This window comes from Trematomus bernacchii, unplaced genomic scaffold (genome assembly GCF_902827165.1).
Source record: "Trematomus bernacchii unplaced genomic scaffold, fTreBer1.1, whole genome shotgun sequence".
Taxonomy (NCBI): Eukaryota; Metazoa; Chordata; class Actinopteri; order Perciformes; family Nototheniidae; genus Trematomus; species Trematomus bernacchii.
The window spans coordinates 3,536,965-3,563,902 of record NW_022987950.1 but is presented as its reverse complement, the minus strand read 5'-3'; the positions used below and the strand labels follow the sequence as shown (position 1 = coordinate 3,563,902).

The window sequence follows — 26,938 nt, the reverse complement described above, 5'->3', positions numbered from 1 at the left end:
TTATCAGTGGATGTTTGCTGGAAGCACAATAACTGCATGTTTTGCATTGCTTTTAAATTTCAGTTAATATAGTGGTGAGAGACTCCCGATACATTAGATTTATAAGTTCATTAATTGTCTCATGATGCATATTTCCCGGTGAGCATGAAGCTTTTCAGAGTGGGGTTTTTCTCAGCTACGAGTTCTTTTGGAAATTGCTCTCCTTATCCGCCCTGATTATGCCGCCTGATTGCTAGGCCCTGTCGGGTTAGAAACTGCAGACAGCGCAGTTGCTCCATCATTCCATCTCTTCTTTTTTCCTGCTCAATACGCTGTTGTTTGACAAGCTGTATGTTGACTGGTGTTTGACTGAAGAAAGCGCACTTTCTTTGAACACACTCTCTGTGGAAATGAGACTTTTGGTGGCTGTCCAGGAGGCTTGGGCACTTTTTCCAGTTATTAACTCCGATATTAACAAAGCTATCATCTCCACATTTTGAGAAAGTTACAAGCCGTTTGACAGCAGCAAATCTGCATATTTCACAGAAGGCCCGTTTAGTGGTTTTGCAAAGAATTAACCACTCTCTGTTTTTGTACCATTCTGCGTTGAAGTACCTTTCTCTTTGCCCAAATAATCTAGCGGTCAGTTAGCTGCAGCTTTACCCGTCTCAATGTCCCGACAACAAACCTCCATGCAGTCGGAACCAGCCTGTTTCGGTTCAACGACGGCGGTGGCGGCGGTTTTGACAGTCTCTGCGGCCGCAGAGGAGCTGCTGCTTTTGGGTTCATCTGGCTTCGCTGGTTCTATGATTGATGAAGGTCCAGGCTCCGGAGACGTGGATGTCAGAGATGTGACCTTCCAGTTGTTAATTTAAGTTTAGATTGACTGTATAGTTTTCTTCTGCGCTGGTTCTTCTGACGTGTTTGCAAGTGTATATTTTTTCTATCTAGGTTAACGGCTGACACACACAGAACAACGTAACAAATAAAGTAAACAACGTAACGAATAAACAAATCTAAGCTTTTTTATTGGTTGTCATTTACATGGATACATTTGAATGGTGTGACAATGTCCTATTTGATTGGGTTAAAATGTACATATTCTTCCTGTTATGTCTGCCTGCTTTATTTTACCTAATGCAAAGTGACCTGCTCCATCGAAATCAGTCGCATTGACCCGAAGACACATTTTGAGTTGTATACACTGTTGGAAAGAGGAGATTCATAACTTTCTAATGATATCAGGATTGTTGTTGTAGGCTACTCCAAATATTAAGCAAAATATGTCACATTATATAATGACTGTTACAGAGTCATCATTTTGAGAAAAAGGCCTTTAAAGTTTCCTCTTCTCTGGATCGATCTGATTGATTATTAGCGGAGCAAATGATCAAAATAGTACGAAGGGAAGATGGGGGAAGCCCGCGAGTGTGTGTGTGTATATACGTGTGTGTTTGTGTATTTTTGCGTTTGTGTGTATTGTGTTTGTTTCCCGGGGAAAACACTCACGAGAAACACCGGCTGTTATGCCTGCAGTGACGTAAAGTTACTCCGTTGCTTGTAATTATGCCGTTACAAGCTTCAAAGTTGTATTTATCATCCATTTACATAGGTGTGATGTAAGAGCTATTGGTCTGTAGTTACTAGGGTTAGCTGTATCTTTCCCTGGCTTATTGAATGGTAGCACGACTGCTGTTTTCCACAAACTTGGCATATCTCCTTCTCTCCAGATTGTATTGAAAAGACTCAGCACCATTGTCATAGTTTCCATAGGTAACTGTCTAAACATAGCATAGCATAGCTGGTCTTGTCCTGGGGCTGTATATCCTGTACCTTGTAAGGCTATTTTGAGTTCTGACATTGTAAATTCCACATCAAGGGCTGACCTATTATCCTGTCTCTTCTCCTTCACGTTTTCATTCTCTGCTAGTAACTGCTGTTTTTGCTGCCTATGAATATCACTGAGATGTTCCCCACTATGTAGGCCTACTGCTGCAAGTGTCCTTCCTAACATATCTGCCTTCTCTTTATCTGTCACTGCCAGCCTCTCCCCATCAACCAAAGCTGGAATTTTAATGGATTTCCTTTTCCAACTCATCCGCTTAAACATGGACCAGACATCACCTAATTGTACTCCTCTGCCAATGGTAGAACAAAATTCTCTCCATGTTCTCTTTTTTGTGTATTTTATTGTCCTTCGAGCAGCTGCCCTTTTCCTTTGATACTCTATAAGGGAAATAGTGAGTGAGAGAAGTGAAGACATAAAATCACAGCTCCCGCCTTCACTCGTCTGAATCGAGCGAGGAAGAGCGCAGTGATCCCTCCCACCGGAACCCCAAGGCATTACCAACAGATCAACGCACAATCAACCCATACAGCAGGATACATCTATCTCTCAGAATGGACTATTCTTGTCTGTCACATTATACACAACTTTATAATAAAATGCACACATTTACCTTTTTCTAGACTAAACACAGGTAAACGATCCTAAGTTAAAAAAATATGAGGTTATCATGAGGTTGTTAACATCGCAATTTATCAGTGGATGTTTGCTGGAACTACGTCAACGTAAAACAGCGTGTTTCCTGACGGACACACACAGCGTTGAGACGGGTCAGGCTAATGCGCAAACGGAGGGGTAGTGTGTAGGGCGTGGTTTGGGATTGGTCCTGAGAAACATGTTTGTGCTATGACTTCACACATCTAATGTTTGAACCCTTATAAGATGGGTTTCTCTTGTTAATAAGTCACAGTGTTTTCTATGAAACTTGAGTGAACTAACCCTCGGCTGGCACAATATAAATCACCAAAACTGTCTATCTGTTTTTCCATCCATTTGCAAGATGGTCTGTAGTTATGTTTTAGATACACAGCAGCACAAAGAATGTAGCCAAATTCAATATTGGTCAAATACACTCAAAACTGTTTGATACAGGCAAATAATGCCTACAATAAACACAACTGGCTTTAACAAATATTGAAGGCATGTGATTACTTTAGTCTCAAATGGCTAAAAAAAACTGAGTAGGTATGTTATTTCACAGCAAACTTCAACCAAAAATCAGTGAACTCTAATTCCCCTCAAATACAGTTTCAGAATCATGAACTGACCTTAATTCGGCACACATTTAACCTTCCAAAAGTATTTATAGGGAGGTCTTTTTAAGAAATAGCAAAGGGGGGCATTTAAAATGTAATTCTTGTTGTAATGAGTGTTTTGTAGTGTATGCTAAGCAGGGTTTTATCAAATAAAAGGTGTTCTTGAGTAATGTTCAGTGCGGCTCCACATTAACACGCAGTTTGCAGGACGGTGTTTCTGTGGAAGGAGGGGGGCGGTGCGGAGTTTCTGCTGGAAGTCCACAGAGTTCTGAGTGAGAGGAACCGTGTGCTACAGGACACAGTGTGGACAAAGAGGTAAGACCTGTAACAGTTAGTTTACAAAGTAATGACTTCAGCTCGCGCTAAATATTTCCCTCGCGCGCATTGTTTACGCTTCTGTCGGTAAGAACGCTGAATCTGCAGAAACGCATAAACGGATGTGTTCATCACGAGATCTTCTGCTGTCCCCCAGCTGCGGGGCACAGCTCCAACACTGGCACAGGTTATACAGCCATAACATGTTGGAGTGTCTTCTGAGGGCTAAAACAAAAGTTGTTTCTGTGGACGGTGACATTTACCAAATCAATCCGTTTATACCGATTGTCTAAAGCAGATGGGTTATGATTGCATTAAACTCCTGACTGTTGTGTGTGGGGGGGGGGGGGGGGTTAAGAAGCTTCCCCTTCACATCGCACCAGATGGTTTGCTTTCTCAACAGCATGTTGCAAACCTAAAAGAGAAGTAAACTCAGATTGTCTAATTTATGGAGAAATCTGCTCACAGGCTGACAGTGTTTGGCTGTCACTGACTGACCTGCATTCCTCTGCAACTATTATATATTTTGCTTTGCTTTTGAGCTGCACAGCCAACCAGAGAGCTTTCCTGAAATATCGACAAAAGTAATAAAGTTGTAAGAGGAACGGCTGCTGATTAATTTGATTTGAAAGCTCTCTCCATTGTGCCTCTGAGCTTGGCCCAGTCCACTCCCTCCACCATGGCTCGGTACCTGAGCTACTTCACGGCTGTGGGGGATGAGCCGGAGGTCGCTGGGGAGGAGGAGGAGGAGCTGCAGGCGGCCAGCGAGGAGCTGAGCCCGGCCACCGGACTGGTCCCCACCACGCTCTCCTTCAGACAGTCCCTGCAGAGGCTCTACAGCTCCGACCGCTTCCAGGTAGGCCTGAACACTTTCAATGCATCTGTTGCTAGGGCAACATCAAGTTACTGATGTGGGTCCGGCAGTGGCTCAGCTGGTTCAAGTCCCAAAACAGACCTAAAGTATGGAGTGTGGACTGCTACTTGGAGAGGTCCCAGTTCACCTCCTGGGCCCTGCCGTGGTGCCCTTGAGCAAGGCACCGGACAAACATTGACACGTATATCAGAAGCTGGAAGCAGACAATATTTGGCAGTTTAACTTGTTTTAGCATCCTCTCACATTGTAAGACTCATGACAGACTGCTTTTCAAAGAACACATTTGCCTCAGCAAAATCAAAGATATAACTTTTATTCCACACGTTCTTCTCGTCAAACCTGTCGCCTACATTACCCACAAGGCAACAGCGACTGCCCACAATAGTGGGTTGATCTTTCTGATAGGTCTTAAACTGGTTCAGAAATGTAATCAAAGGGAGAATGTTTTATGTCAGCCTTTGAAATCATGTGTCCAAAGAACACGACATCAGACAGGCCGCCACACTGCCTGCTTTTAAATCGCTTCTTAAAACCCACCTCTTCTCCTTAGCGTATTAACATCTTTTAGAGCGTTGCTTTTATTGCTTTTAAACTGTCTATTGTTTTTACTTGTACTTGTTTTATGGTATGTGAGCTGAGCTGTGTTACTTTTTGTATGTTTTGTTTTGTTTATTTGCCTGTACAGCACTTTGGTCTGGAGGTTTAAAGTGCTATATAAATAAAGCTGTATTGTATTGTATTGTAACACAACAGCTGTTATGGGGTTCCACAAGGGAGCTGTCTAGGTCCGTTATTGTTTTCATTATACATGCTGCCACTTATGCCGCGTTTCCACTACACGGCCTCGCTCGGCCCCGCTCGGTATGGCTGGGCCTCGTTAGGACTGGCTCACTTTATGGCGCATTTCCATTACAGTTTAGGAACTGGGGCAGTATCTATAGTAACGCAGTGTAGGCGGAGCCGTGACGTGATCTTCAGAGGACCCCAGAAAAACAACACAGCCGTTAGCTGTTAGCACTCAGAGCTCACAGCTCCTTATATATGTTCAGAAACTAGACAAAAGTTAAACAAGTACAAACCACAGACTGCCTGTGTCATGGTGAATACAGTCACTGCTTTATTTATGTCTGTATAGGCCGTTGTTGTGAGTGTGGACGGTCGGAGGATATACTGCGTTAGCTTAGCCAATCTCCATTTAGAAAACAAGCATTTTAAAAGGTTTTTCCCCTGCCGTCTGTCTGCAGACTTGACAAAGCATTAATTCATGGTTTTTACTAACCGGTATCAGTATGTTGTTACTTCGGCATCATTTTGAAACGTGTATTACAATTAAATCACGGTCAAATATGTCCATCTTGTTGTAGTTGTTGCCTCCTTGCCAGCGACGCTCTCTCTAGTTTAGCATACTCAGCCCGACTCAGCCTCGTTGTCTCTGGCCCTGGCCCCACGATTTTATGAGGCCAGAAAAACTGTGAATTAGGACCCGCCGGCCGGTACTAGGCCAAGTGGAAACGCAACCAAAGACGGGCCGCTGACGTCACAGCCCTCTTAAACCGGGCTGCGGGCTGTAGTGGAAACGCGCCATAAGTGACCTGATCAGAAAACACAATGTATGCTTTCACAGTTTTGCGGATGATACACAACTGTATATATCCAGAGAACCAAATCACACTGCAGCTATTACCTCCATCACCAACTGCCTATTGGCGAGAGATAAATGGATGAGCAATAACTTCCTAAAGCTGAATGAGGACAACTGAAATCCTGCTAGTCGGCCCGCAAGAAAAAAGGAAAATGCTGGTTAATAATCTGGGGAGATTTACTCCCAGGATCAAACCGGAGGTCACAAGTCTGTTGTATTAGATTCAGATCTAAGCTTCAGCTCACACATTAGCAATGTGATAAAAACATTTTTCTTTCACCTTAGAAACATTGCTAAAGTAAGACCATTCATAAATCAGAAAGACGCTAAGAAGCTAATACATGCCTTCGTCTCGAGCCGGATAGACTACTGTAATGCACTTTTCACTGTTCTCCCGAAAAAAACTACTGCCAGATTTCAGCTCATCCAAAACTCTGCAGATCAGCTGCTAACAAGAATTAAGAAGAGCGAACACATCAGTCCAGTTTAAGCCGCTCTGCACTGGCTTCCTGTTTCCTTTAGGATTTATTTTAAGCTCCTCCTCCTGACATATAAAGCCCTTAATGGGCAAACATCAAGCTACATCGCTAACTCCATGGTCAGCTACAAGCCGTCAAGAACACTGCGATCCTCTGCTGCTTTGTTAGAGCTTCCCAGAAACAGCAGGAAAAAGACAATTGGTGATGCAGCCTTCATTAATTATGTTCATTTATTAAGTCTTAGAAAAAAAGCTCAAAACATATTTGTACAAATGAGCAGAGGCTCTCTTCTTTCTATCTCCACATGTGGTCACTTTCCAAACTTTAGTCTTATACCCAACCGGCGCTGAATCATGTGACATCACTTGTGTCTCCCTTCATGTATTTGTTTCACACATGCAGTAGGGAACACAGAGCTTGATGTGTTCCATGTGTTGAGGCACCTTGGACTGATGTTCTGACTTTGCTTCCAGGTGGTGGTGGTGTGTTTGGTCGTCCTGGATGCCATCTTTGTTCTGGCCGAGCTGCTGATAGATCTGTCCGTGATCAAGTTGGAACATGACCACCTTGCTCCAGAGGTGAGAGACAGATTGGTCCACATTAGTGTTTCTAATAAAGACCTTTGTATAAAACCTGTTTCTGACCCACTTGTTTGCAGGTGTTCCACTACCTGAGCCTGGCTCTGCTCACGTTCTTCATGGTGGAGCTGTTCGGGAAGCTGTTTGCTTACCGTCTGGAGTTCTTCCAGCACAAATTTGAGGTGTTTGATGGTTTGGTGGTGACGGTTTCCTTCATATTGGACATTGTGTTCGTCTTCCATGAAGACGCCTTTGATGGGATGGGTCTCCTCATCCTGCTGCGACTCTGGAGGGTGGCCAGAATCGTCAACGGTCAGTCACACTCTGCCTGGAAGTTATTTCATTTTGGGGAAGATGCATTGCACCTGAGGGTCTCTGTAGCACGACTGGAAAGGCTGGACGGGCTTTGACCCTTACTAGAACATATTTGTAGTCCATATTCTGTGTTTTTTGGACATCCTCTGTTTGTGATCCTAACTACTTCATCTTTGTTTGGGAGCAGCAACGTGAAGTCTGTCCCCATTACTCATGGTGATCAGTGCAGTGTGCAGTGACGGTGCCCTTACAAAACAGTTCAGACAGGGGAAGGGAAAGATAACTATGTGTCAAATATGTGAGAAACAGCCCCCTTATACGCAGTTAACATCCAGGTAGGCAGACTACTGGCTGGTTCATTGGCCAATTATTTTTGGCCCAGGGCCCCCTAGCGGGTTCATCTGGCAAATCTTTGGATCTGAGCAAAGTCGGCCATGTCTGATACATTAATATTCTTCTTATTTGATAAATTATAAATAAACTATTGTATACACGTAAATTACCCAGAAAAACATATTTGATCAATTTTCTAAATAGATCTTTGGTGAAATCGAATAAACAGGGTGAATTAGAACGGTACTTAGTAAATATACATACTTTTTTATATCTTAATAATAATAATAATTGCACATTTTGTAAGTTTGCCCAATTACAAATAAATTAACAGTCTGTATTTTGAATGGTATCTTTATTTGAACAGTGAGAGTAAGAATATCAAAAAGAAAATCCAGAAATTGACCTTATATAAAAGAAAAATGTATTTGCATCTAACTGTGGGAAATAAGTATTTGATCCCCTTACAAAACATGTGTTAGTACTCGGTGGAGAAACCCTAGTTGGACACACAGAGGTCAGACCCTTCTTGTAGCTGGTCTCCAGGTTTGTGAACATCTCAGGAAGGATGTTGGTCCACTCCTCTCTGAAGACCCTCTCCAAATCCTTCAGGTGTTGAGGCTGATGCTTGGCATCTGGAAGCTTCAGCTCCCTCCACAGATGTTCTATGGGATTAAGGTCTGGAGACTGGCTAGGCCCCTCCATCACCTGAATGTGCTTCTTCTTTAGACACTCCTGTGCCGCTTGGCCGTATGTTCAGGGTCATTGTCCTGCTGGAAGACCCCTCCATGACCCATGTTCAGTGTCCTGGCTGAGGGAAGGAGGCTATCGGCCAAAATGTTACGCTACATGGCCCCGTACATCCTCTCCTCGATGCAGGATGTGGTCCTGTCCCCTTAGCAGAGAAACACCCCCAAAGCAGAATGTTTCCACCTCCATGTCTGACGGGGGGGGGGATGGTGTTCTGGGGTTATAGTCAGCATCTCTCTTCCTCCAAACACGGCACGTCGAGTTGATGCCAAAGATCTTGAAAGTCTCATCTGACCACATCCTCTTCTCCCAAGCCTTCTCTGAATCCTTCAGAGGTTCGTTGTCAAACTTCAGACGGGCCTCTCATGTTCTTCTTGAGCAGGGGGCCTTCAGGCGCTGCAGGATTTGATCCATTATGGTGTAGTGTGTTACCAATAGTTTTCTTGGTGACTGTGGTCCCAGCTGCCTTGAGATCATTAACAAGTTCCTCCTGTGTAGTTCTTGGCTGATCCCTCACCTTTCTCCTGATCATCAATACCCCACGGGGCCAGATCTTGTGTGGAGCCCCAGACCGAGGGCGACTGATGCTCATTTTGTCTTTCTTCCTCATTTTGTGTTTCTTCCATTTCTGAATAATGGCACCAACAGTTGTCACCTTCTCACCAAGCTGCTTTCTGATGGTCTTGTAGCCAATCCCAGCCTGGTGCAGGTCTACAATCTGGTCCCTGAGGTCCTTAGAGAGCTCTTTAGTCTTGCCCATGGTGGAGAGGTTGGAATCTGATTGGTTGATTCTGTGGACAGGTGTCTTTTATACAGGAAACAAAGTAGATATGAGTACTTTCCTAAAGGAAATGGACTTATGTAACCGGTCTGTGGGAGCCAGAATTCTTGTTGGTTGAAGGGGATCAAATACTTATTTGCCACAGTTAAATGCAAATAAATGTGTATCTTTTATATAATGTCAAATCTGGATTTTCTTTTTGATATTCTTACTCTCATTGTTAAAATAAACATACAAAATATAGACTGTTAATTTCTTTGTAAGTGGTGTGCAAGGGATCAAATACTTATTTCCTCCACTGTACATGTTATATAAATATTTGTATTCTTATTTATTTGATCTTTTATAAGACATTTTACTTTTGTTAATATAAATATCTTTATTTTATACTTTTATTGCATATTTTAATTTAATTTCTTTACATATATTTTCAACAGTATTTATCTATGTTAATTGTAAAATGAAGCAACTGTAAAACTCAATTTCAAAAACCTAAAACCTGTTGTCCCTCTCCTCTCCTCTTCCCCACAATCCTTCACCTGATTTCAGTTGTACGGCTTCCTTTTGGATTGCAGTGAAAATGTGCTTGTGAAAAGAAGAAGAGCATAAGAATCACACGTAGATGGCTGTGTGTGTGTGTGTGTGTGTGTGTGTGTGTGTTGCAGGTATCCTGGTGTCAGTGAAGACTCGTGCTCACCAGAAGCTGCACAAGCTGAAGGAGAGCTACGACCACCTGGTGCAGAGAGTCACCGTTCTGCAGGAGCGCAGCGACGCGCTGGTGAGTCCAGGCCTGCTGCATCATTTACAACTGAAAGGTTCTGAATTACCACGGGGACAATTTGAGGACACTGAGACATTTTGAAGTCATATGACAACCTAAGGGGGATATAAAACCTTACAGTATAAAACTTAAACATGGATAATATGTCATCATCTAATCTGCTTTAGACTCAAAATCTTAAATTTGACAGAATATAATAATGGCTTCAGAGTTAATTCAGCTAATTAGCTTTTTTAAATATAAAAAATTACATCAAGTTTTATTCTTGTAGCCCTGGTAACTAGCTCCGTCATTCGTAGTTTCATAGCACTTCGGCAACAATGCTAGAACTAGCGCTGTCTCAGTTCACGTATTCTGTACTTACATTTGCTATTGTAAGGGTTGGGTCGCAAAAGTATGTCCCAATGGTCAGTATAGCAACATGCAGTGCATTATGATGAGCATCCAGATGGTCTTCTCGTCACATTTAAAAATGTGAGTGTGGAACGCTGGACACTTCTCACACTCAAATGTCTCCAACGTAATGGAAGTTAAGCAACCAGCCGTGATTGTGGTATCACTATACTGATGTTGAAAAGAAGCTTTGAGGGTTAGTTGAGCAGTTTGTAAGGATTTGCTAAAGCGAAATATCGTTGCTACTTAGCTAGCTAACTTACAGCTACAATGATCACTGCCAGTAAGGGCAAGGCAGCAGTGTGCGATTTGAGACAACACCATCAGGGGGAAATGAAACGCTGCGTAATTGTTCACAGTTATCTTTAAGGTCCAACAGCAGACTGACTCACCTCTTTGTCTGTCTCCATCTCCCTTAGGGTCAGGACAACCAGAGACTTCAAGCCCTGCTGAAGAAGCACAGCATCGACTTCTAACTCAGGGAGATACATGTTGTGGAGCTACTGTCCAACGTCTCTATATTACATCACTTTCTGCACTTTTTCATACCATACATTCCATGATCAATTCTCATCTGTTATTGTATTACCTGAAGGGAAATTATCTATTTTAATATCTGTATCAGAAGATGCATATCCAGGATTCTTGTCATTATAGAGATGGAAACCAGTAAAAAGTATGGTGACTAATGAATGTCAGATATGTTATTGCATCACTCCAGGAAGCTACAAGGCCTTCAATTCCCAGGCAACATCTGAAACATCCCTTACACTGATGATGTTAAACTGAATGTGAATCTGCTTAAGGGGCATTAATAATGACTGTATGCTGTATAAAAACACATGCCAATAAATGAAGTGATTTCCTTTTATTAAAAAAAAACATTTGTTAAATTATCTTTTTACAAACATACTATATACATTATTCACATAATATACAGGAACACAGTCATCATGTAAACAGTGCTTGTTAACAAAAAGGAAGAAGTGTTAGGAAAAAGGAAAGAGGAAGTCAGACAAAAGGGAAGAAGAAGTCAAAAGGCAGTTTGGCGTCGATGGTGGGCGTGGCTCTGTAACCAGGAAGGGCAGCAGCAGAGACTGTTATGAAGGCCACGGAGCTGCTGATGCTCAGGGTGCTGCTGCCTGCTGACAACACTTCCTGTGGGAGAATACAGTCAGAAACAGGAGATAACCATTGCATATCCTGCCAGTATTATTAGTATATTTAGGTACATCTTACCAAACTGGTGGTGTTGGTTTGGATTATTTCTTTGATGCTCACAATCTGAGTTTGGGGGTTCACCAAGGATCCATACTGGGTCCATTCAACTTCTAAATGAAGTGACAATGGGATGCTGCAACTCTGTGCTTCCTGAAAAACACAAACACTGTTGGATTATGGTTCCTCAACATAAAGAATATACTTCTGTCTTGATCAACATTCATGTAAAGAAAATACATTTTAGAAAGTATAATGCAGTTGGATTCAACCATCATGAAATAGCTGAGGCCAGTAATCTAGCCAACGTGGTTTGACAAAAAAATGTTTCAACATGCAGCAACTTATTTTATATCCAGGAGGAAAATCCAGAATTTCTAATTCAAATTACAATTGGAATCCAAGAAAAAAAAAGCTCACACTCGACCAGCAAATAGTAGAGATAAGTCCTACAGGTGTTCAATCAACCACTTCTGACAATCAGTGTGTGGAAATAAAAGTAGTTTAAAAAAAAAAGGAATTTAATTGAATTAGTAAATAAAAGAAAAATAAATATAAAAAGGAAAAATAATTAAATAAAATACAAAAATAATGTAGAAAAATCCCAGGCATACTCTGTCAAAAACAACATTGCAATTAATGTCATATTATATTATAGGCTTATAGAATATTGGAGTTTATTTCTCTGATTTAGCTCACACTTCTCCAATCAGATTCAGGGTTTGACCTGAGACTCACCCCAGGATTGAGGTTGTTCTTGATTGGCAGCCAGTCCATAGGCGAGTCTAACAGGGAGTTTCCAAAGGAGGCCACATGCTGGGGGGGGTTCGGCCCCCTCAGAACATCCAGCAGCAGCTGCTGGACCAGAGAGCAGTTGGCAGCATCCTCCAGTCTGCAGGGAGAGGACAGTCAGCATCACATATACAGCACCAAGACATCAGGAAGTATCTGTGTGCTGAGTGTGTCCTGCCTTAACGTGCAGCCGGAGACAGAGTCCACAGCGAAGAGGACGGGGGCGCGCTGCTGGGGGCCCCGCAGACAGTCCTGCTGCTCCGCACTGAGCAGGAGGGACAGAGTGTCTCTGGGGTCCAGGCTCCCAACAATCCCTGTGAGCACCACTGTTAAGGACCAATCCTGGAAATCAAACACTGTCAGCACAGAACAGAATGAATATGGTTCTACTCCCACTGTTTAAGGTGAGGGAGATCCAGCATCCAGTAGGTATGCGGTGAAATAAAAATTCTCCTGCAGACTATAACGCGTTAGGAAAAACAACGATATACAAGATAATCATGCCAAAGAGAGAGACTGGAGACGCACAGGCAAGAAGTTCCTGGGTGAATCTCTAATTTATTATGTGTGTATGTTGGCCTAAAAATTAAACAGGCCTACAAGATTTATTAAAACCCATCACTGGGAAACCCTGGGTGATTGTATAAAAAGCAAAGGATAGAGAAAAGTGTGAAAGAATATTCATATCGGGTGTTGCAAAATGTAATATGGTTCTCTTAGCAAAGTCAACCAACAGGTGTCGCCCAGGCAGGTAAAGGATATTCTGCAGTTCTTGTTCCAGATACGAGAGGAAGTCCAACTACATAACCTGGGTTTCCACTGGAGTGGACCGCCCCCTCCCCCCCATCCTCCTGTTAAAGAGACACACAATACATCACTTACACTTAGTCATACCAACAAAATGTCTTCATTCCTACTGGTAGGGCAGTAGCATCTGGACTGCCCTTAAAGGCAGTTTCAGTGCATCTGATTCTCTGCTTGCTGAAACATTTCCTCTCCTTCTGTCAGTGTAAGATGACTCTCAGACACTGAGGGTGTGATGGTCATCCTACATATCTCTGTACACTAGCAACCCCACACAAACACTGTGTTAAAGGTCTCCTATCATGCAAAATGCACTTTTTGATGTCTTTTATACATAAAGATGTGTCCCTGGTGTGTCAGGAGACTCACAAAGTGTCGAAAACAAAACCCTCTCTCTTTTCCTCCGTACCCAAATCTCTAAAAACGGGGGAACAACGGAGCTGATCTAGATTTGCGTCCAATATGACGTAATATCTGAAATGTGGGCTGGCTTTACGCCCACGGCCCTACCAGAAACGTCTCTATCAGAATCAAAGCGCTACGTGTTTTGGAAGTAATATGGTCTTTGTTTACATTAGCAAGCATCGCTAACACTCAGAGCTAACCTGTACTGGAGAGAGTATGTGTAAAGAAGCAGGAAATAAAAAAAGGAACTCACCTTGTGGTAAACCTGAGAGAGAAAAAGAGTTTGAGCTCCATACTGTTTCAGAAATAATCCTTGATGTGGTTTGGAACATAATATGGCGTTTAATCACGGCAGCATTTAGCTGAGTATCTGCCGGTAGATTTCTCCTGCATGAGCTCTCATCTCGGCTCTCGTTTTCTTTTTCTTTTTAAAGCTACGGACCCAGAATCAGCACTTCTCTAACAGGGCTGAAATAGAGGGGTATGAGGCTACAATGGGTGATCTGTTTGGTATTTTGAGCAAAACACTTCATAGCAGTGTTGTAGTCAAGTCACCAATTCACGAGTCCAAGTCACTCTCGAGTCACCACTCTTCGAGTCCGAGTCCAAGTCCGAGTCACCAAGGGAGAGTCGTAGTCGAGTCCGAGTCCAAGTCCGAGTCACCCAAGGAATGTCCGAGTCGAGTCCGAGTCCGAGTCATCATTACCTGTGTTCAAGTCCGAGTCCGAGTCACCCAAGGAGTATCCGAGTCGAGTCCGAGTCATCATTACCTGTGTTCGAGTCCGAGTCCAAGTCACCCAAGGAGTGTCCGAGTCGAGTCCGAGTCCGAGTCATCATTACCTGTGTTCGAGTCCGAGTCACCTCAGAAGAGTCCAAGTCAAGTCCGAGTCACCTAGGGAGAGTCGAGTCCGAGTCATCATTACCTGTGTTCGAGTCCGAGTCCAAGTCCGAGTCACCTAAGAAGAGTCCAAGTCAAGTCCGAGTCACAAGTCTTCATGTATTAATCTTCGTGGATATATGTGTTGTAATGTAGCTGCTCCTCTACATTGCTTTTATCCTGTCATGTTATACTAATGTGTCTATTGAACTGCTGTGAAGCCAGTTTGGATACAATTCTTGTAATAGTACTATACAAATATAAAGCGTATTACTAATATTAATATTATTATTATTATTATTGTAAATGACCTATAATTTGTCTTAGTCTAACTATATTTAAAATGAGTTACCTTTTAGAGAAGTGATTATATTTGTATGCCAATATTTTCCTATGGTAAAGTTTTCGTTTTGCACTTTTATTTTGATAGTAATAAGATCGGGACTCTTATTTTGAAGGAACTTTTACCGGTTAAATCGGTTTACTGATGAAGATTAAGCCCCAGAAAGCACATGGCTACTTAACATGCAAAATTACATTCTGCAGTGCTTTCCTGTTATCGGCTAGATCACGTTACTCTGATGATAGTGTTCAAGACAACCTATATGTCTGAACTCGATCCTTCGAGTAATGTGTTACGGAGCCTTCTCTTCAATATTTTTTCCACATAACGAGCATTTTGCGCTGCTCTTTTCCAATGTGGAAGCAGAATGTGTGAAAGCATACAGCACGATGCGGGGTGTGTCTCTAGACATCTTTAGACTGGAATAGCGGGGCCCAGTATGTGAACCCGCCTCGCAGGTGCACACGCCAGGATAGAGGACATCAGACTCCAGAGAAAACTTGCTCGAGTCCGAGTCCAAGTCGGAGCGTCAATGTATAAGTCGAGTCCGAGTCATCGTGGGGGGAAAAATTCACGAGTCCGAGTCCAAGTCATCTTACGCCAGAATTCACGAGTCCGAGTCCGAGTCCAAGTCGGAGCGTCAATGTATAAGTCGAGTCCGAGTCATCGTGGGGGGAAAATTTCACGAGTCCGAGTCCAAGTCATCGTACGCCAGAATTCACGAGTCCGAGTCCAAGTCATCGTGCGCGAGAATTCACGAGTCCAAGTCCGAGTCCAAGTCCGAGTCGCGTCAATCAGTGCGCGAGTCCGAGTCGAGTCACGAGTCCCGAAAATCGACACTGGAGTCCGACTCGAGTCCGAGTCCAGGACTCGAGTACTCCATCTCTGCTTCATAGACATGTTTTTTATATATCTGAGACCTATAATATATGCCTAAAAATAGTACAATAGGAGACCTTTAAAATAACACGAAGCATTATCTCTTCCGAACTCACAAAATCCAGAAGTGAGCATCTTTAGTGGTGGTTTGAGAGTGTTTAGCCAGATCTCCAGCTTAGTTAATGCCACTGTCCTGTGCTGGCTCTTCTGTCCTCTTGCACCTGAGCTGGGGGCTCTACTGGCACATTTGTGGGTCCTTTTTGCCACTTTGGATTTAGAACAATAAACAAACTAAAGACTGTGGGACGGACTACATTTTTATAATTACTGTACTTTTTCTTTTGTTATGGTCAAAAACGTGTTTTGTGAAGTCACAGTTACTTTGACCTTCAACCCCTAACATCTAATCTGTTAAAAATATTCCCTCAGTGTTTTCCTGAGATGTTGCATTCACAAGACAGAGACAGAACATTGTAGGAACATACGGACACTCCTGGAAACAGTATGGGAGATTAACGCAGAAGCAAAAGAAACACTGAAGCTACACTCACAAATGTGTCTTCATAAATGTACCCTCCCTTTGAATATGACATCCTTGATATATTTTTCTTTAAACTGTATCTACTGTAAATAGTAGATCTGATTGCAACATAGCACTACTGAGATTCTCTCATGAATAAAATAAAAACAAAATCCCTGATACAGAGCTAGCAGTGCAGACAATACCTGGACAAATGTGATGTGAAACTCCTGCTCCAGCGTCAGTTCTGCCTCAGAGACAAATCCTAGCACCAGAGACACGGACACATTCACTATCTCTCCAGCGGGGCTGTACTTCATCACATAGGCAACCTACGGAGACAAAGGTCAGACTCTGCCATCGCTCGCAAAACTGAAAACTGACTTTAGGGCAAATAGTAACTGGTTTTAAATCAGGACCACAGACTGTCCTGTGATGGAGGAGGGTGGAGGCTCACCTTCAGCACCACGTTAGCACAGAGGCTGGGGTTCAGGAGGGCGGGGGGGAGGTCTTCTCTGTCACTGATCTGCAGCTCTGTCTGAGTCCGCTCCACAGACTGCAGCACCACCGAACACACCTGCACAGGAACAACCTGCAGCAGCACACACACACATTAGGCCACAAAATAAGAGGAGAATTCATTACAAAATATATAAAACTATTCAAATAGTATTTTTTAAAACAAAAATGAAGAATACAATGGAATATTTAAAGGAAATCTAAATATGCAAAATAAACGTTAAGTAAAAAGTAAAAATATTACTATTCACTCTGAAGAAATAATCCCTACAGTACATCAGAATTGAAAGAGTTGTGAGTTTTTGATAAATGGCTCATTGTGCAGAAATGTGAAAAATATACAGAGGAATGTGAAGGGTTTACATGATGGAACCTGAGGAATGGCTCATATGGTGTGTGTTAATGTACACATTAGCCACTTTCACACCAAGTACTTTGCCGTACTTAGTGCCGGCACTTAGTGCCCCGGCACTAAGTACCAATCGCGTTCACACCGGAGTACTTTTCCCTCAGGGAAGATTACGCAAATGAGCCGCTGACGTCACTTCGTCTTCTTCTGCTTTGGGTTTACTGGCAGGCCGCAAACAACTTCACGGCGTATACTGCCAGCCGGAGTCCCCGGCCGGAAGTCCCCGGGGTTGGGGACTGACTTCAGTAGAAGCTGCTGGGACTCCCAGCAGCTTCTACTGAAGCCTTCTGAGTAAATCGCCAGAACGCCGAGACCTCCTCATCTCCACCGCTCCCATGTTTTATTTTGTGTTGCCATAAGTTATTCTCTCTCCGTTGGTGCGCGGGGCAAATGCTAATGCTAATATTGCTAATGCCAGCAAATACAATGGCGGCTTCAAAAAACTTTTCAGAGTTTTACAGGGCGTGGTTTGCAATTCGCCCAGCCAATATAAATTGGTACTTTTTTGATACCACCTCTCTAGCAGGCACTAAAGATGGGGGTAAAAGTTCCCGGCACTAAGTACTCTTTTTGGTGTGAACGCGACATAAGGGGTACTAACGGAACTAAACGGGAAAAGTACGGGGAAAAGTACTCCGGTGTGAACGCGCCTATAGGGTCTATGGAGGGCTTTTGGACAGAAATGTTGTCATCACAGTGGTCTTATTCAAGCCATATTCATTTCAAAGCTTGCATTCCAAAGCAGACAGTGTGTGTAATGTGCTGGATTATATTTCATCCTCTCAATGAGGTTTCCACTGTTTGATTTTCACACCATACTAAAATGAAAAAAAATCCATACACACTACCACTGTGTTTTGATCAAGTAAGTAAGGGATAATGGGCAGCGAGGCGGTCATTATGGGTAAAAGAACGCCCGACAGGCTGATCAGGGACTGCAGCTCCGTGTTGAGGGTTTCTGACCCGTTGCTGTCAAATTCTGTTGGTTGTTTTTTTTCAATCAGCTAGTCTTTAAATAGTTTCATAGCCCATAATGTGGTCCGTCTTTTCGCCTCTCTTACTTCTCCGCTGTTTTCTTGTCCCTCTTGTCTTTTTCTTTTCTTTACTGGGGACTCATCAGCCACTAACCATTCATCCAAATTACTGTGCTCTCCAAATATATTACAATTAATATTAAAATCCTCCATGTTGCTCTCAGACGGTAGACAACGGAAAACTAAAGACAAGCAAACAGGCCAAACTGTGTACAGTTCAATTGACCGGACTTCTTTCTGCAGATGTGAGCGTCCTTAACAACGGTCAATAAATCCTTGACAGCGGTCTGTACTACTGGATTAACAACGTGTCACGTGTTCTGAATTGACCAATCAGAATCGAGTATTCAACTAAGCCATGTAATAATGTGCAGTAATGTCAGGTGTGGTGTGAATGCTGATGTGACAATCAGTGAATGCTTCCCTCTTCTTGGTGGCAGCGTTGTGACAGTGAACAGTGCTTCCTGTCCGCTCGTTGCAGCTGGTCCCCTCAAATGGTTGCAGAGCAGAGTCTTGCTAAATCTGCTGCTCGGGCAGGAATCTGAGGTCGTGAGAATGTTTTAACACCCTGTTTTTGCAACTCTTTGGGTATTTCATCCAACCCAGCTAGGTGTCAAAACAACACTGAGCCTGGATGTCATGATGGGGTTTGGAGGCTGTGAGGGAAGTCAAATCCACCTCTGAGCTGACGAATAAAGACATTCATCACATCATGGAGACACAGTGTGAATATAGAGATATGAAGTGGCATCCAACCCAGGGGTTTTCAAAGTGTGGGAAGGTGAGCCTCCCCTCAGAGAACATAAGAACAGCCGCGCCCCCCCCTCCCAATTATTATTGCTATTATTATTATTATTATTATTGTTGTTGTTGTTGTTGTTGCTATAATGCAGGGGTATTCAATTGCATTTCAAAGAGGTCCAGTAAGAGAAAATGTCATTAAATGCTCTGTTTTCGCTGTCATCGTGGATAAATCCTTATATGCTCCCGGCAACACACTGAACGTCAACTTTGCCTCCTTCTTACACTCACCCCTACTTTAGTGGGAACAATGAGTCTGCGTCTTTGATGCACACAGGCGGATGATGCGGGGATGCAATGTAGACAGGAATAAACGCAGATCCCCCTCTGGCAGCAGCCTTGACCGGTACTTGCTTTTGATCAAAGTCAATGCGGAAAACCCGCACTCACACAGGTAGGTGGAGGACGCTAGTTGGTAGAGCACGAACGACCGGCCGTTCTGTGATTCTCCAGAACACACAGATGGCCAGTCCGCCCCTGGGCGGAGGTGAAGGGAATGAGCACTTTTACAGCCTTTTTGGCGAGGTGGGGGAACTCGGTCTCCACAGACAGCCAAACGTGTGCAAGTGACACTTTACTGGTCTTTTTTTCTCACGCTGCGCCTCCCCTGAAGCTCTCTGGCGCCCCCCCAGGGAGGCGCGCCTCACACTTTGAAACCGCTGATCTAACCTGATTCTGAGTTGCCCTAAACATCAAAATGGTTCATTTATTTTCTGTTAATCCTTGCAAATTCCTCTGTATATTTTGCACATTTCAGCTCAATATTACCTTTCTTCAAATTGCACAGCTTTTCTACTTTTGATTTATTTCTAAAATATATATTTTGTATTATATTAAAGGTCCCCTATTATACTGTTTTTCATCAATATATCACAGGTCTCAGATATATACAGAACATGTCTCTGATTGGCTGAAACACCAAACAGATCATTGCAGCATCCCATAATCCCCTCTGTTTCCAAAGTGCTGATTCTCTGTCTGTTACTTTAGATGAAAATAAGGAGCCCCTCCCCACGCCCCTTTGAGAGACATTTGGTTAAAAAGAACACAAAGGTGCTCTAGGAGGAGATTCAGGTGATAAGGTGGGGGGGGGGGGGTTACCTTGGTTGCTGATTGGCTAATGGTTACACAAGACAAAAAAACGTTATGACATCATAAAGTGGCCAAAATCTGATCAGCTCATTTTCAGACAGGTTTTATATAAATGGATCAGGACAAAAAAAGAGAGAATCTGAAAAAGTGGATTTTGCATAATAGGTGAGCGCTTACTGTGTATGAGTGCTCTTTATTACCCACAGCTAATCCCTTGTATGGCAATAAACCTGATTCTGATCATAAGTAACGATGGTGTCAGCATTTAACAAAAGAAGGTGTACTCACTGCTGCGTCTTCATTCTTCCCCTGCAGAGAGAACATATTTAGTTTCAAACCTTTAAATGTACATAAAGTGGTTCTTTTTTTGTTGAGGTTTTCTGGTTTTAGGCATATCTCTCTCATTCTTGTTACTTGGTGTTACATTACAAAATGTACAAAACATGCATAAAGCAAAACCCCACCAAGAACCACTGTCTAGAATACAGAAATACTTCTGGTAAATATTGATTTGGGGCGCAAATAGAAGCAAAGAATGTTGACTAACTTACCAAATCAATCATTTGAAACAGTACTTCAGCTTTAAAGATTTGCTCTTTAATAATACAATTAGAAAAAGGTGTGTTTTGTTAATCAGGTGGATGACCCCTTTAACGTCAGTCTATCTGAGTGCATTGAAAGCCCCTCCCTGATGCAGACTCACAGCCAGCAGCTGGATGTCGGTGTATGTGTTCATGCTGAGGGGGGGCAGGGAGCTGCAGTGCTGCTGCAGGGTCACACGGCGGGAACACACACTGCTCTGATCCTTCAGGAAGCCTGCAGAGGACACAAACAGGAAACAGCAGCTCACTAAATCAACAGCACTTCCTTGAAACTCTCATCAGTGTGTTTACATCCTGAAATAGTAGTGATGAGATGATAAAGACGCTTATTTCCTAAACGGCAGACTACTCCTTTAACAAATAACAAGGACTCCAAATATTGAACTGGTGCAATTTAAATAATGATAGCATAGAAAGATGAAATCATCGTCATGTGAGTAAATGAAAGCATGAAGCATTGTCCTTGTTTGAGAAGCAAGAAACAGAAACGTGTCTGCTGTGTTGCCCCCCCGCTACAGGCTTTTATTGGTGTTGCACTTTGTGTTCTGACTGCAGTCTTGTGACTCTGCCCATCCACTCATAAATGTTGTTGTTATGACACTTAAAGTGTTCAGCAAAACTACAAATACATATTCAACTCTTTCAAATCAGTTCTGCACATTATGTATATTTCTATTTACTATCCTACAATCGCTTCGTGAGGACCCATTTACAATCAACCAGTGAGTGGAAGTGTGACAAAGGCCACTACATGTGAACAAGTGGGAGTACTCCCAGCTCAGAGTTAAAGCTAACCTTAATCAAACTCCTGACATGAAGTGTTGTTACTAGGGATGCATACCGGTTCCCGGTATTACCGAAATACCGGTTACTGGTGGCTACGGTATACTGTACCGAAATCAGATCCGGTTTTCGATACTTTTTTTTTTTTTTTTTTTTATAAAAATGAAGCATAATATCCTTAAACTTGTGCCCAAACCGTCGGAATTACGATGTCAATTTCGCAGTGAAACTCCGCAACCAAGTCACTTTTGAAAATCTAAAGTGTGGCTGCATATGACTGCCAGTCTGAATGGTGGGGTCTGTAACCACTGCCAGTCTGAATGGTGGGGTCTGTAACCACTGCAAGAAGTTTATTTCTGGGAAAGGTGGCAACACATCCAATCTCCAACCAATGCTGTCTCGTATGGCAACCAAGTACCTTTGTGTTCAGGGAAGCAGCGTGCCAAGTGAGAGAGTGTTCAGTTTAGCAGGTGATATCCTACGCTGCGAAAGGGCCCGTTTGGATCCAGAGAGAGCAGATATGCTCATCTTCTTGAAGATGAATGCACAAAACTGAACTGTGATGGGATTAGTTTTCTTTCATCAGGCAAATGTTGATTTTAAGGATGCTATTTGTTTTATGTGCAATGCCGAGATCTCATGATCCTTTATGTGTTCTCTGGTCAGTCGAATCTCAGGTTGAATATTAATTACACTGGTGCTATTTTATTTTTCCATTGACAAGATGTACTATTCCCGCCTGATGGTTGTTATAAATGATATTGCAGAATCAGTTTTCTTCATAGATAATGTGTTTTTCATTGTTTGTTCAGTACTAAAAGGTCCAAGTCCCACAATTGAATTTAATATTCATTTGACATGTTAACTATATAATAAAGCGCTTCATGGGAGTAATTGCGGGATGATAAAATGTTTCCCTTATGCAACATGAAAGTATCACGATATGTATCGGTTGAGTATCGGTATCGTTCAGTGGTATCGGTATCGGTATCGGTATCGTAAAAAAGTCAACGATATGCATCCCTAGTTGTTACTGTGATTGGACTTTACTTCGGATTATTAACTGCATAAAAGGCTCCAAATACTGAGGATGTATTTCATATCTGACAGTCTGACAGAACTGACACTGTGATTTGAATCTAGATACTGTAGATATCAATGTGTAGCTTACTGAGTCATAAAAACCAGAAATTATTCAGCATTTTACTAATTCCTGTTCCCTTGTTTCAGTCAATATTTCTTTGGTTAAAATACTGAAATAAGTTCTGTGGTCAATACAAGCTAAGGAGATTTCTAAGTGAAATTCTAAGACCTATAATAGGTCGCTTAATCCCCCACTGGTGAAGTCTGAAGCTTCTATGTGTCATAAAGACAGTGGTTGCTAACAACTGACTAAATAAGACTAGTAAACGCCATCACGGCAAACATTAGCCGCCTTTAGCTTAGCAGGGTGATTATGATGTAGTTCCTAGCCTAACAGTAGCTTTTCACTTCTGCCTATTGCATTAATGCTTCAAGAATCCTACATTGGTGTTAAAATGTAGGAGTTATCCTTCTGAACAAATCGTGTAATTATCATAAACCAGTTTTGTTTTGGCAATATTCCAATCCTAGGGAATAGTCCCATTGCTTTTTGTTGAGGGATGTTATGATGACTTCCAGGTGGGCCTACACAAATACATCATCAGCGCACCATTGCTGACTCACTTTGCTCTCTTAATGCTGTCTCTTCTTGTTCTACTGTCACACTTTGAAGCATGTATCATTGTCCCATCACAGTGAGGATCTGAAGGCGTTTACCTGCAGGACTGCTGTCCACACAGTCAGCCGTGATGGCAGCCGCTGGCAGCAGGAACACCCCTCTGTCCGCTGTCAGCATCACCTCCCCATACTGGAACACACCACAACACACACCTCACTTTGCTGTTTCATGATTACAAACAATGGGTTTGACACACAGACGGAGACTTGCCTGGTATCCAGACGAGTCCTGGAGCTCTGCAGAGGACACCTGTCTCTCCTCTGAGCCAAACATGAAGCTGGTGAACTCTTTAAAGAGGGAGTCAAAGCTGCTGTCAGTGGGGAGGGCAGGAGGGGGGTGAGACAATCCACCAACACCTAGACAGGACATCAAAAAGGGACAGACTCTGTGACATGGCAGCTTACTCTGTGTGGTACCATCGGCCTACAGGGAGCCATACAATAATAATATGCACTGACTATTAATAATATGTTCAATGTATGCAGATACAACTACAACCTGCAGATGTAAATGTATATATATTTACCCTCGTTCACATATCTGTATATATGTACTGTACATTCACCTGATCAGAGTTTAACGCATGCTATTTTTATTCATACCGTTGCTTCATGTTTATTCGTATGTTATTCTTTTTTTTACTTTTGACTCTTATTCTGTTGCTGCTATAACACCTGAATTTCCCTCATCAATAAAGGTCCCTCTTATCTTATAATAAACTCTGAGAAAGCAAGTCCAATAACACCAGCCCAGTCCTTTACATTTAGCAATAAGGTTCATTTAAATCTACTTATTGACTAATATTGGTAAGACTTAAGTAATAAGTGATATTTTTTATTTATCCATAGGTCGTGAACACAGTTAATGACGCACGGTTCTGTGATTGGATGCAGAGGATGTCATAGTTAGGCTCCTCCCCCACAGACGCCTGCAGCTCTGAGTATCCGTCTATGGTGATGCGGAGAGAGTAAGACGCCACATCCCCGCTGCACAGCTGCTGACTGCCACTATACACACCAACAAACAGTGAGCTCAAATGAATGATACATATTAGAAATACAAGGACAACAGATCTGTCGATAGGAAATCAAACTAATTAACATATATAGTCAAATTACAAGTAAACCAAAAGAAACGAAAAATAACTTAGCACAATGAATATATGACTATATATGAAGTTAAAGAAAGAATATGAATTAAAAGAAATAATTTGCAATAAAAGATCAAATAAAATACAAATATTTATAAATACAAAACATGTGTAATACAATATATGCAGCGATGCATTAGTATTTATGTCATATTAATGCTGACAGTTTGGATGCTGATGATATCTATAGACTGCCTGATGCTCTGAGTAGTAGACTATACATGAACTGTATATTCTAAAACAGTTTCATTAACCCAATGCACACATTCCTCTCTGAAAGTCATTTGAATTGAATGGTGTAGTAAGCAGTGTGTGTGTGGGGGGGGGGCTCACCTGCTGACTCTGTCCACGGAGCAGCTGGTGAACAGAGACAGCTCCTCAGCACACACTCGGTCACAGCAGCAGTTGATGTCACACACACTCTCGTGCAAGTCACAGGGACACACACTGTCCACTGAAACACAAAGCAGTGCTTAGGTTAGTTACAGAGGTTAGGTTAGTTACAGTGCTTAGGTTAGTTACAGGGGTTAGGTTAGTTACAGTGCTTAGGTTAGTTACAGAGGTTAGCTAGTTACAGAGGTTAGGTTAGTTACAGAGGTTAGGTTAGTTACAGAGGTTAGGTTAGTTACAGTGCTTAGGTTAGTTACAGAGGTTAGCTAGTTACAGAGGTTAGGTTAGTTACAGAGGTTAGGTTAGTTACAGAGGTTAGGTTAGTTACAGTGCTTAGGTTAGTTACAGAGATGAGGTTAGTTAACGAGGTTAGTAACTGAGACATTCATATGGAACTGTATCTTTTTGTTAAACATCAACATGTTCTTGAAGTTGGAGATGTGACCTGAGATGTGACCTGAGTGTGGTATTCACATTACGAGGCTATTATGTGAAATATGCATTTTACAAAGCTATGCAGGGTATGTCACATACATCTATGACATGTTGTGTGTGTATGTACACAACTACTCACAAGCATTTGGCCTTTAAAAACATGTTTGAATATGAATACATTTTTAGTGCGTGTGCTTTACTTGTACAATGTGTATGCACGGATGTGTGTGTGTGTGCTTTCTATTGGTTCAGTCAGAAATCTGAAATGATTTAGGCTACTAACAAAATAACTTGCATTTGTGGTGTTCAAGACATCCAATCTCCAGCAGAGATTCTAACACCACACTTTCATTAAAACAAATCTCAGTTTAGAGTTTCTTTTATTAGCCTGAAATAAACGATGATTTAACCATTGTTGTCGATCATGCTTTAATAGCAGTGGTGTAAGGTAACTAAGTACCTTTACTCAATTACTGTACGTTGAGATACTTGTACTTTACTTGAGTATTTGCAGAATGAGTACTTTTACTTTTGGTACTTTAAGTATATTTTGATGCTAATACTTTTCTACTTGTACTGTCTTGAGTAACATTTTGAATGCAGGACTTTTACTTGTAACAGAGTATTCCTACACTCTGGTACTTTTACTTTTACTCAAGTACAAGTTCTGAGTACTACTCTCACCTCTGTCTAATAGGAAACAGTTAACTGGCACAATAGGTCAGTTAGCATAGTGTAGCGCTAAGCTGGCTAGCTACTAGCTAGGGTCTAGTTCCAGGCAGAGTACCGGTAGTGACGGGGGTGGGCAGGCTGCCGGAGGCGGGCAGCGGCTCGGCGGACTCGGTGGGCTGAGGGGGCTCGGTGCTGGTGGAGCTCGGTGTCGGACTGGTTGACTCAAACTCTGTCGGCTGTGGAGTTGTATCATTATGTATAAAGTTAAATGTGACGTTCTGGTCACCAAGCGTCGTGTTCAAATTGTAGCTCGTTGTATTTTCGTTTGTAGTGGCGGCATTAAACAAGAGGAATAAACACAACACAGCGGCTGACACCGCCATCTTTGTTTAAGCGTTGCTATGGTTCTTTTTCTTCTTCTTCTTTTTCCGGTAACGAGTAACCGCCTTTATTGCAACATTACCGCCACCTACTGCCCAAGCAAGGAATTGTTCCAATGCACTGTGGGAGGACTCAGTGATTGATGGTTGATGGTGCTCTAGTCATTCTACATCAGGCCTACATTACCCAACACCTGAAAGGCATTGTAGACTTATCTTAACTTTACTTCATTAGCTGTAATCATATGTCCTAAAGTCCTAACATGGAGTTTACAATGGCAACCAATCGAGGAATTTAATGGGACCGTCGTTATTGCAGACTAGGGCCAAGGAAGCAAATTAACTGGCCTGAACGGCTTGAGCTACTTCCACCCATCATGGACTGTAGGCCCTGGAGGCATGGGAACATAAATGCAACATATGTTAGAAAACAGTTATACATTTCCAGCAGAGGTAGAGCACTGACAGCATTCAATGGAGCTGTCTTTCTGCCCGTCTTAACGGCAACAGTCAATCTCTTCTTAGCTCTGGATTCAGATCAGATATATAACATGTTGCATAGTATTTCAGTGCTGTCAATTACTGAAAATATTAGCAAATTTGCATTGAGCCATGAAAAATAAACCAGTACTCCTGAGCTCGAGAAGGTTTACTGAGTCTCCTGAAGCAGAAGATATAGTCATTCAGTATCTCAGTAAAAACACGCATTTAACCTACTAACCTAATTAAAACGTTAATTTAAAGCTGCT

The 26,938-nt window shown here is 42.4% G+C and overlaps 2 protein-coding genes across 3 annotated transcripts; one reads left to right on the top strand and one right to left on the bottom strand.

Annotated features, from left to right (window-relative positions):
* The first annotated feature begins 3,291 nt into the window (after nucleotides 1-3,291).
* hvcn1 (hydrogen voltage-gated channel 1) lies at nucleotides 3,292-11,215 on the top strand. 2 transcript variants are annotated; one of them, XM_034115733.1, is made up of 6 exons: nucleotides 3,292-3,396; nucleotides 4,051-4,252; nucleotides 6,865-6,969; nucleotides 7,050-7,281; nucleotides 9,814-9,926; nucleotides 10,742-11,215. In XM_034115733.1, exons 2-6 carry the CDS (start codon nucleotides 4,076-4,078, stop codon nucleotides 10,796-10,798), a joined length of 684 nt encoding a protein of 227 aa, XP_033971624.1. In that variant the 5' UTR covers nucleotides 3,292-3,396; nucleotides 4,051-4,075; the 3' UTR covers nucleotides 10,799-11,215. The 2 variants fall into 2 exon arrangements, with proteins under 2 accessions (XP_033971624.1, XP_033971623.1); XM_034115732.1 differs by having other exon boundaries at nucleotides 4,029-4,252.
* LOC117470851 (tectonic-1-like) lies at nucleotides 11,174-26,197 on the bottom strand. The gene is made up of 14 exons (XM_034115731.1): nucleotides 25,925-26,197; nucleotides 24,646-24,766; nucleotides 24,036-24,169; nucleotides 23,373-23,518; nucleotides 23,201-23,291; nucleotides 20,719-20,831; nucleotides 20,304-20,324; nucleotides 16,618-16,752; nucleotides 16,367-16,492; nucleotides 13,095-13,183; nucleotides 12,511-12,648; nucleotides 12,279-12,432; nucleotides 11,562-11,693; nucleotides 11,174-11,480 (listed from the first exon to the last, which is right to left on the bottom strand). Exons 1-14 carry the CDS (start codon nucleotides 26,190-26,192, stop codon nucleotides 11,334-11,336), a joined length of 1,815 nt encoding a protein of 604 aa, XP_033971622.1. The 5' UTR covers nucleotides 26,193-26,197; the 3' UTR covers nucleotides 11,174-11,333.
* Nucleotides 26,198-26,938: the final 741 nt, after the last annotated feature.